The sequence below is a fragment of the Gymnoscopelus braueri genome, assembly GCF_963280865.1.
Source record: "Gymnoscopelus braueri genome assembly, chromosome: 4".
Classification (NCBI taxonomy): Eukaryota; Metazoa; Chordata; class Actinopteri; order Myctophiformes; family Myctophidae; genus Gymnoscopelus; species Gymnoscopelus braueri.
In genome coordinates this window covers 2,443,345-2,454,847 of record NC_137605.1, presented here as the reverse complement: position 1 = coordinate 2,454,847, position 11,503 = coordinate 2,443,345, and the positions used below count along the sequence as shown (strand labels likewise).

Sequence of the window (11,503 nt, the reverse complement as noted above, 5' to 3'; positions counted from 1 at the left end):
GTGGCACCAGGGGTCCCCAACAAAATGTGTTATTATAGCGTCACAATTATTTTAACCACTTAGCTTTGGGCTATTCAAAAATAGCAGATATACAAGCTCGTAGTGTGGCACTCTCTGCTATTTTTGAAACATCTTGAACGTTTGTGCAAATCTTTGAATATATATATTTTTAAAGCGAACATTTGTAACTCAAATCTTTTGCTTCTGGAGGTCCTGGAACAAGATGTTTTACAAATGTTCGCTTTTCCACCCCTGGCCGTAACAGTGTTGCACACACCTGTGCAGAAGGTCATGGGTCACGGTCTTCAGGTGTATCAGCGTGTTCTCCTCCAGATGGAAGATCTCTACTCTGCTGTGACGAGGCTGAGGATGGTTCACCACCAACACATACACACTGTCATCTGGAAGTACACAACAATATGTACACACTGTCATCTGGAAGTACACAACAACACATACACACTGTCATCTGGAAGTACACAACAACACATACACACTGTCATCTGGAAGTACACAACAACACATACACACAGGGGCGGCCTTAGTGATCTGGGGGCCCGTTTCAAGAGCTAATATGTGGCCCCCTATACACCCCCCCACCCCCTAAAAAGAATAAATAATTAAAATAAAAAAAATAAAAATAAAAAAAATCGCCCCAAAACACGGTCACCCCGATTTTGTTTGCGGAATTTGTTTGCGAAAAAATCTAAAATTGTATTTTGAAAAAAAATAAAAATAAAGAAATCTAAACTTTTTTTTTTTTTTTTTTTTCAAGAAAATTCGGGGGCCCCCTGAGGTTCGGGGCCCGTTTCAATTGAAACGGGTAAAACATAGGAAAGGCCGCCCCTGCATACACACTGTCATCTGGAAGTACACAACAACACATACACACTGTCATCTAGAAATACACAATAACATGTACCGTATTTTCCGCACTATAAGGCACATCTGAGTATAAGGCGCACCTTCAATAAATGTATTATTTTCATATATAGGGCACACCGGATTATAAGGCGCACTGACGGATAATACGGTACACACTGTTCACCACCAACACATACACACTGTCATCTGGAAGTACACAACAACACATAGACACTGTCATCTGGAAGTACACAACAACACATACACACTGTCATCTGGAAGTACACAACAATATGTACACACTGGTTCACCATGAACACACACATAGACACGGTCATCTGCACATCCAAGGAACAGCAGGTGTGTCATCATGAGGAACAGCAGGTGTGTCATCATGAGGGAAACAACAACAAGTCACTTCTTGTCTCTTTCAGTTTGAGCCCCGGAGCAGAGCTCACAATAAGATGAGAACGTGGGAACCAAACATCTTGTTCACTAACAACACAGTCACAGCCAAACGCCCTAATCTGAAGACTCTCCAGACTCCACCTTATAGCCTGAAGCACTAGCCGTAGCCTACCAGCGTTTCCCAACCCCCGGCAGCCGGACCTTTTTTGGGCCGCGAAGGAATTCTAGGTGTTCTGTGTAAAATGAAAGAAATCAACCCCTTCCCCCCAGAACAATAGATGCGTCGTGGACTGCTGCTGCCTTGAGCCATTGGCTCATCGTCCGTCGCGGACACACATCCAGTGAATCGACCCTCGCCCATATAAATGCAAAAGTGTGTCTTTGTCTTCACGGGGCCATCACTGTCCTCGCCTGGCAGGTACTCAGGGGTGAAAGTGGGTCGGAACGGGCCGGGCCGAAGAGGGGCTGTCAAAAGCCCTGCCATGATGAATGTCCAACAATAAAACACATGTACTAACGTTAAATCAACGTACGCGTTAGATTTCTTATAAAGTGCTTCTAAATCGCTCCAGGGTGTTAATCTGTGTAGTTTGTTGTGTTTAATTACTCCACGCTGCTGCAGTCTTATGCAAAGGTTCAAATGTTTCTCTGTATTCTATGATCCTATAGTTTACTGAGACACTACACTGTCTCTGTATTCTATGATCCTATAGTTTACTGAGACACTACACTGTCTCTCTGTATTCTATGATCCTATAGTTTACTGAGACACTACACTGTCTCTCTGTATTCTATGATCCTATAGTTTACTGAGACACTACACTGTCTCTGTATTCTATGATCCTATAGTTTACTGAGACACTACACTGTCTCTCTGTATTCTATGATCCTATAGTTTACTGAGACACTACACTGTCTCTCTGTATTCTATGATCCTATAGTTTACTGAGACACTACACTGTCTCTGTATTCTATGATCCTATAGTGTACTGAGACACTACACTGTCTCTGTATTCTATGATCCTATAGTTTACTGAGACACTACACTGTCTCTCTGTATTCTATGATCCTATAGTTTACTGAGACACTACACTGTCTCTCTGTATTCTATGATCCTATAGTTTACTGAGACACTACACTGTCTCTCTGTATTCTATGATCCTATAGTTTACTGAGACACTACACTGTCTCTGTATTCTATGATCCTATAGTTTACTGAGACACTACACTGTCTCTGTATTCTATGATCCTATAGTTTACTGAGACACTACACTGTCTCTCTGTATTCTATGATCCTATAGTTTACTGAGACACTACACTGTCTCTGTATTCTATGATCCTATAGTTTACTGAGACACTACACTGTCTCTCTGTATTCTATGTATGTGTTGTGTTTACCTTGTTTACTGTAAGTCACTCTGCATAGCAGTGGTGTAGTATTTCCATTTGTCTATACTTTTAAATCTACTTCACTACATCTCAGAGGCAAATATTGTACTTTTTACTCCAATTGAATTATTTGAAAACTTTTGTTACTTTGTAGATTTTGATTATTATTACATAAGATACATTCAGCACTTCAGCCCTATTTAAACTATTTGAAAATAGCAGACCTACAAGCTTGTAGATCTGCTATTTTCAAAAGACTTTGAGTGCTTTTACTTTTGGTACTTGAAGTATATTTAGATGCCAATACTTTTGCACTTTTACTCAAGTACATTTTAGATTCCCCCCCCCCCCCCCATTTTTACCGGACTTTTGCTTGTAACAGAGTATTTCTGCATTGCAGTATTGATACTTTTACTTAAGCAAACAATTTGAGTACTTTTTCCACCACTGCTGGATAAAGAGAGTCTTCACTTAACATCATTGTCTTCATTGAACAAACAGATGAACCATGTGCTCAGGCTAGTCTCCACCAGTGGTTGATATGCATTGATCAGACCAGCGGTTCTCAAAGTGCAGTCCGGGGACCCCCAGGGGTCCTTCAAGGGGTTCCAGGGGGGTCCCCAGCTAAATGAGCTGATATGGCATCAAAATCACTTTGACCACTTCAGCTTCTATTTCAGACTTTGGATATTTGAAAATAGCCGATCTACAAGCTCACAACTTGTGTTGTGAGCTTGCAGATCGGCTATTAAAATAATAATAACAATAATAATGGATATTGTTTTTTATCACAAATCTTCCCTGGCATCAAATCCTTTGGATGGGGGTCCATGGTGGAATATAGATACATTTTGGGGTCCAGTTTGAGAACGCTGCATTAGATCATTTCATACAATGTTTATCTCTTTGACTCCAATCTACTCTACTGTAAAAAATAAAATAATCCTCAGTGTTAATTTAAGACTCAAAGACCCCTGGGGGTCCCCAGACCGGGTGAATGGGTGAATGTAATGCACATTGTAAAGCGCTTTGGACAATTCACCATTTATCAACCCATCTAACCCTTATAACATAACACAACCCATCTAACCCTTATAACATAACACAACCCATCTAACCCTTGTTCATTGTGCTAGGGTGGGATGGCTCAGGGTTGAGGACAGAGTACAGCAACCTGCAATGGGCCTGGGGGCCAGTTACACCACCTCACACTAAGTTCACACTTAGCCTAATTATAGCTTAACCCACTCAATCCAGGGACGCATCTCTGTCATTTTTAGATTTCTTTGGCAATGTGTGCAAATCTTAATAACTCAAATCTTTGCTTCAAAGGGTCCCTGGAACAAAAATATGTTACAAATGTTAAAGATAAATAAATATATATTTAAAGATTTGCAAAAATGTTCAATAGCAGATCTACAAGCTCATAGCGCGGCACTCGGTGCCGCGCTATGAGCTTGTAGATCTGCTATTTTTGAATAGCCAAATAAATCTAAAAATGACACAAATACTTCCCTGGTCTAAATGGGTTTTTTAAAGCCATTTAAGCTAAAACTAGGCTAAGTGTGAACTTAGTGTGAGCTGTGAGGTGTAAGCTGTGAGGTGGTGCAACTGGCCTCTGGTCTACAAGATACACCACAACATTGGGAAACCCATCAGTGTTGATTTTGTTGACTAAAACTATCACGAAAAATGTTGGTCGACTGCCTTTATTCACTGACAAAAACTTAATAAAAACATAAAAGAAAGTAAGATATGATGACTAAAACTATGACTAAATATTTTGACAATTTCGTCAATAAATAAAAACTAGACAAAAATGTTAGATCTAGTGGAGAAGAGATCCAGTAGAACTAAAAGACGCCTGGGGTGTTGCGCTCTGAAAATAGCAGATCTACAAGCTCACAACGCGTCGCGTTGTGAGCTTGTAGATCTGCTATTTTCAGCATGCAACCAAGTGTAAAATCAGCCATTAAGACGCCATCAAGGCACCGCCAACATACATTATAGTCGCCTAAATCAACTGTAGATTTAGTCGACTAAAATCTTATGATATTTAGTCGACTAAAACTAGACAAAAGCTAAAACATTTCAGATGACTAAAATATGAAACTAAATGGAATTTTATTCAAAAGACTATGACTAAAACTACATCAAAATTTGCTGTCAAAATCAACACCGATACCCATGTACCTGTCAAAATACTTCAAAAACATGAATGAAGTACAGTAGTCGAGTACAGCAACTTGCTATGGGCCTGGTCTACAAGATACGACAACATTGGCATACCCATGTACCTGTCTAAATCAGGGGTCTTCAACGTTCTCAGGCCAAGGACCCCCTAGCTGAGAGAGAGATGAAGCAGGGACCCCCTACTCTATACTGTATACAATTGTGTTTCATATTAAATGTTTTTTATTACTTAGTCTGCTATTTTTTCCCACTACACCTGTAGCCTCTTTGCCAAAAATAGCAGATCTACAAGCTCTCAACGCCTCGCAGCGCGAGCCGTTGAGAGCTTGTAGATCTGCTATTTTCGGCTAATTTTCCCCTCAGAAAAGGAATTCTAGGGTTCAAGTGAGGTAAAAAAAACCTAAATCCTATCACACAAAGATTTGGCGGACCCCCTGTAGTAGCTCTGAGGACCCCCTAGGGGTCCCGGACCCCCTGTTGAAGACCCCTGGTCTAAATACTTCACAAAACGTAAATTAAGTTCACGATCACAACACCAGAGGCAAGCTCCGCTGATCATGTCCAACCCAGATTTGGCACAAACAAAGGGAATGAACTCGTTAAGGAGGGCACAGTACCTTTGTCATCTATGAACACACTGATCCTGTGGGTTGAAGGTTTCCAGTAGATCCTGTTCCGCTTGGATCTTCAGCTCAACGGGATCTGCTGTGGGATCCAGTAGATCCAGGGAGTACATTTTACCAGGATCCTCAGAGTATGACGGCAGGCCTGGATACTTTAAGCCCTGAATGAAAAAAATACTCTGTTACTGTATGTACAGTATCCGGATACTTTAAGCCCTGAATGAAAAAATACTCTGTTACTGTATGTATCTGGATACTTTAAGCCCTGAATTAAAAAAATACTCCGTTACTGTATGTACAGTATCCGGATACTTTAAGCCCTGAATGAAAAAAAGACTCTGTTACTGTATGTATCTGGATACTTTAAGCCCTGAATGAAAAAAATACTCCGTTACTGTATGTACAGTATCCGGATACTTTAAGCCCTGAATGAAAAAAATACTCTGTTACTGTATGTATCTGGATACTTTAAGCCCTGAATGAAAAAAATACTCTGTTACTGTATGTATCTGGATACTTTAAGCCCTGAATGAAAAAAATACTCTGTTACTGTATGTATCTGGATACTTTAAGCCCTGAATGAAAAAAATACTCTGTTACTGTATGTATCTGGATACTTTAGCCCTGAATGAAAAAAATACTCTGTTACTGCATGTATCCGGATACTTTAAGCCCTGAATGAAAAAAATACTCCGTTACTGTATGTACAGTATCCGGATACTTTAAGCCCTGAATGAAAAAAATACTGTTACTGTATGTATCTGGATACTTTAAGCCCTGAATGAAAAAAATACTCTGTTACTGTATGTATCTGGATACTTTAAGCCCTGAATGAAAAAAATACTCTGTTACTGTATGTATCTGGATACTTTAAGCCCTGAATGAAAAAAATACTCTGTTACTGTATGTATCTGGATACTTTAAGCCCTGAATGGAAAAAAAGACTCTGTAGGTTAAGACTTAGACAGGGGCCATTTCCGCCTCCTGAAGGTGTATCTTTAGGGCAGTTTTGAAAGTGAGTAGGGTTTTACACTCCTTTACTCCTTTTGGTAGGCATTCCACATTTTTGATGAATAGCATGAGAACGAGTTCATTCCCTTTGTTGTACCAAATCTGGGTTGAACATGATTCGTGGAGCTGCCTCTGCAGGCTCTTAATCCAGATTTACAGCAAGCAAGGTAAACACCAGGTAATAATACATCACGTGCATAGACATATTAATCTAGGATGATAGGTAGACCAAGAACCTATCATCAGTCTAAACAGGATAATATAAATAAAAACAAATCTGTACATTGAAACTAGAGGATACCAGGTCAACAAATGAACCTACTGGATCTCTTCTCCACTAGTCTTAGTTCTACTGGATCTCTTCTCCGCTAGTATTAGTTCTACTGGATCTCTTCTCCACTAGTCTTAGTTCTACTGGATCTCTTCTCCACTAGTCTTAGTTCTACTGGATCTCTTCTCCACTAGTCTTAGTTCTACTGGATCTCTTCTCCACTAGTCTTAGTTCTACTGGATCTCTTCTCCACTAGTCTTAGTTCTACTGGATCTCTGCTCCACTAGTCTTAGTTCTACTGGATCTCTTCTCCACTAGTCTTAGTTCTACTGGATCTCTGCTCCACTAGTCTTAGTTCTACTGGATCTCTTCTACACTAGACTTAGTTCTACTGGATCTCTTCTCCACTAGTCTTAGTTCTACTGGATCTCTTCTCCACTAGTCTAGTTCTACTGGATCTCTTCTCCACTAGTCTTAGTTCTACTGGATCTCTGCTCCACTAGTCTTAGTTCTACTGGATCTCTTCTCCACTAGACTTAGTTCTACTGGATCTCTTCTCCACTAGTCTTAGTTCTACTGGATCTCTTCTCCACTAGTCTGAGTTCTACTGGATCTATTTTAGTCTAGTTCTTATCTGTTGATGAAATTATATTAATTAATATATTTAGTCTTAGTTTTAGTCATCATAGCTTAGTTTTTATTTAGTTTTTGTCAGAAGGTGTGTCATACAGAACCTCCCATTTCTGTCTCATCTTAATTAAACCCTCCTATAAATCTAATTAGTCAAAGCCTTTATCTAGCTTGCTGCTTCGCAGAAATGGAAATTTGAAAACGGATATTAAAAGAATAATTCAAATATGTTTTCGTGAACCAAAATGGCAAAAAAAGATGACAGCTTCCATGTTGGTAGTTTAAACACTATGTCAGTAGTTCTCAAACTTTGTCGTGCCAAGGACCCCCAAATTGATATACATTTGGCCGTGGACCCCCATCTGAAAATGTTTTGTGCCAGAGACCCCCAGTTTTTTAAATCTAATTATTAAGGGGATTAAGGGGATAAAAGCATTGTGATGCTGTATTATGCCCAGACCCCACTTTAGCAAGAGCTGTCTGTCTGTAGAGACACTATGCACATTGATAGAGTAATCTAGTAGATAACACGCACATACCGTACTCATGATGGCCAGTCCATCACTCAGAATGGTCAGGTCCTCTGCCCCGAAATCTGGACAAAATAATGAACAATAAATTATCATAATGAGGATAATGATTAGTACATAACTGTACAAAATAACACACAACTAGAAAAAGTGCTCCTCGGAGCACATGAGGTCTCCGCCAGGTCAGCTAGGTTATTGTGGCCTCCTGGTGGCGCTATAACAGGCCAATGTGAAAAGGGCGCCATTTCTTCCTCTGCCTTTCACGGCAATCGGACGCTGCGTTCATGAATTGAAAATTCGAAAAAATTGTTTTGCAAAAATTGACCTGCTGGTGGCGCTATAAAAGGCAGATGTGAAAAATCCAGGGCAGAGGTTTTTTCTTGGCCTCTAGGGAGAGTGTGTGCAAAGTTTTACACAGATCTGTGCAGTTATAAGTACAAACACAAATCGGCCTGATATAGCGCCACCATGATGATGCGGCTGATTTGAAAATGTCCAAGTGGCATTTCTTCCTCTGCCTTGTAAGAATCTTCGTGCAAAATTTCACGGAAATCGCACGCTGTGTTCATGATTTGAGGCATTTTGTTCAAAACAGAGCACTCCTGCAAACTTTGGAAGCAACCTTAGCCAATCAGGATGGAATATGGAAAATCCGACAGACCCGTTTCGTTTAATGACTATAGAGATACTGTGTACCGATTTTCGTGACGTTTGGACACAATCTGTAGGAGTAGTGTCAAATAAATTGTTTTGCAAAAATCGGCCTCCTGGTGGCGCTGTAACAGGCCCATGGGAAAATCAAGGGAGTGTGTGTGCCCAGTTTGGCTGCGATCCAGCCAATGGTGCCGGAGATTAGCTGTCCACAGACAGAGAGAACCACACACACACACACACACGGACGGACACACACGGACGGACAGACAGACAGGGTGCATGCCTTTCGGCCTGGCAGAGACAATAAATGATAGCACACACACTGTCTGCTTTATCAATAACACATTTCAAATCAACATAATGCTTCTCTAGGACTTCTTGCACACCTGACACACACACACACACACACACACACACACACACACACACACACACACACACACACACACACACACACACACACACACACACACACACACACACAGTCCATTACAATAAGTGATGTTGACAGCAGTACTACACACACACACACACACACACACACACACACTACTTTGTTTATGAGTTTAACCTGACCCTTAAATTCATCTGTCTACAACTACAACTTAATCTGTGCCACTAAACATGTCAGATCACTCATAAACCAGACCTAATATTCTTCATAAATGACTCAAAACAAAGGATTTCATGACATCAGAAACACTTAAATCAAGTCCCAACGTTTACCTACCCAGATTCTTTAATGGTTGACAGTTGGGAAGATGTTTCACAGCCACTTCTCTGGTAGAAAGAATCACTCCTCTGTATAATTACATCATTTTATATTAATGTTATTGTTATTATTATTCCTGCAGCATGCATATGAACTTTAACCCACATTCAGAAAGCTTCACAGACAAACATTATAAAGACAGAGAAAGCAGACTTTACAAGCAAACTGCACACTGTTATAAAGACAATAACATCTGTTATAAAGACAATAACATCTGTAAACATCAACACACCTGAGTTTCATGAACCTGTGTCCAATAAAAGCTGCACAAACAGCGACCAGAAGAGACACGACCAGAGAGAACTTCATGCTGACACTAGCCTCAGAAACCCATGGCCACTGACTGACTGAGACTGAGGAACACAGGAACCACTATGAAGCACTGATCCACTAGAGGGCGTTGTTTGACCAGAGAGAACTTCATGCTGACGGACCGTTACTGAGGAACCACATGATGGACTCATCCACTAGAGGGCGTTGTTTGACCAGAGAGAACTTCATGCTGACGGACCGTTACTGAGGAACCACGTGATGGACTCATCCACTAGCTAGGCATAGAGTTAAATAATTAGCCCTGGTTCAGAGCGTTAGTGAGTTCCCTCTGACGCCCTGGAAGACCCAGGGCTCTGCGCATGTACAAGGAATTCCACTGCCCTGCGAGGGCTCCAACAGTAGCGAAAATAAACAAAACCATTTCACTACTCACCTAATCAAAGGCTGTTTTGTGTTGTTGAAAGTCTATTCTCGGAGGTGGGAAGCCTCTCAGCACCCCACCTACTCTGTAAAGTACACTTTTTGGGCAGAAAATAAAATAATGTCCGCGAGACGGAAATTATTTTTATTTACTCCACAGTGCCCTCTACAGATTTGTTTAATGGTAAGTTCAAATCATCCAGATCTGTAGAGGGCGCAGTGGAGTAAATAAAAATAATTTCCGTCTCGCGGACATATTTTATTTTCTGCCCAAAAAGTGTATTATACAGAGTAGGTGGGGTGCTGAGAGGCTTCCCACCTCCGAGAATAGACTTTCAACAACACAAAACAGCCTTTGTTTAGGTGTGTAGTGAAATGGTTTTGTTTATTTTCACTATACTGTTGGAGCACTCGCAGGGCAGTGGAATTCCTTGTACAAGCGCAGAGCCCTGGGTCTTCCAGGGCGTTAGAGGGAACTCACTAACGCTCTGAACCAGGCCTATAGGGCTACTTAAAAATAAGACTAGAGGGCGTTGTTTGACCAAAGAGCCCAGTGGTGGAAAAATAACTCAAATGTTTTACTTAAGTAAAAGTATCAATAAATACTGCAATGTAGAAACACTCTGTTACAAACAAACAGACTAGCCTAAATATAATAACAACAATGGTCAACGATCACAATCTTTAGCACTGACTGTAAACGAGGACAGGAAGAGTTTTAAAAGTGATGTAAAAGTGTCATGAATGAAGGACTTGTCATCTTCATTTCCTTTATACCATTTGGAGTCCTTGTAGCCTCTCACCCTCAACCACTTACCAGCTGACGTCAGCCTCAGGGCTCAGGGCTCAGGGCTCAGGGCTCAGGGCTCAGGGCTCAGGGCGGGCGTTGGAATTGGGCCGGTGTTTAGAGCGGAGGCCGGATTGAAACTGTTCGTAGAGGTCATTTGTTTCCAGATATGAAGTGGTTTGGGTCATAGATATGGTTTGGGTCGCGTAGTGACAAACACCTTCCAGGATCTTTGACAGAAATGGGAGGTTTGAGAGGGCCGGTAATTGATGGGGTCGTCGGGGTCAAGACCAGGTTTCTTCCAGGATAGGTGGCAAGCTGATAGAAACTGATTTAGAACAACACAATACTGCCTTAAGAGGCAAACATATATACATATATATTTTTTACAAACACATTAACCAATGAAGCCCTATTTTATAATCTACAAGATCACAATGTGTGAGCTTGTAGATTTTGATTACATTTGGAAAACCTTTGAGAAAAAAGAATAGAACTTGATATACACTTGAGTACCGATACTTTAGGTCTATTTTGATTTGATACATGTTTAATACAGGACTTTAACTTTACACTGCAGCACTACAGGCTCTGTGCACAGCAGCCATTTTGTAAATACATCCTTACTTCCTTCACAGGTGTTACCACAATGACACTAATGAAGGCTCTGTTCCATTC

At 40.8% G+C, this 11,503-nt stretch overlaps 1 protein-coding gene across 1 annotated transcript in view; it reads right to left on the bottom strand.

Moving 5' to 3' along the window:
- Positions 1 to 9,672, bottom strand: part of LOC308083909 (serum paraoxonase/arylesterase 2-like) — a 16,481-nt gene extending 6,809 nt beyond the window's left edge. Inside the window, 6 exon segments of the mRNA XM_080426326.1 lie at positions 278 to 401; positions 5,472 to 5,483; positions 5,485 to 5,638; positions 7,929 to 7,984; positions 9,304 to 9,374; positions 9,578 to 9,672. Coding sequence (XP_080282452.1) covers positions 278 to 401; positions 5,472 to 5,483; positions 5,485 to 5,638; positions 7,929 to 7,984; positions 9,304 to 9,374; positions 9,578 to 9,654 — 494 coding nt within the window. The 5' untranslated portion in view covers positions 9,655 to 9,672.
- Positions 9,673 to 11,503: the final 1,831 nt, after the last annotated feature.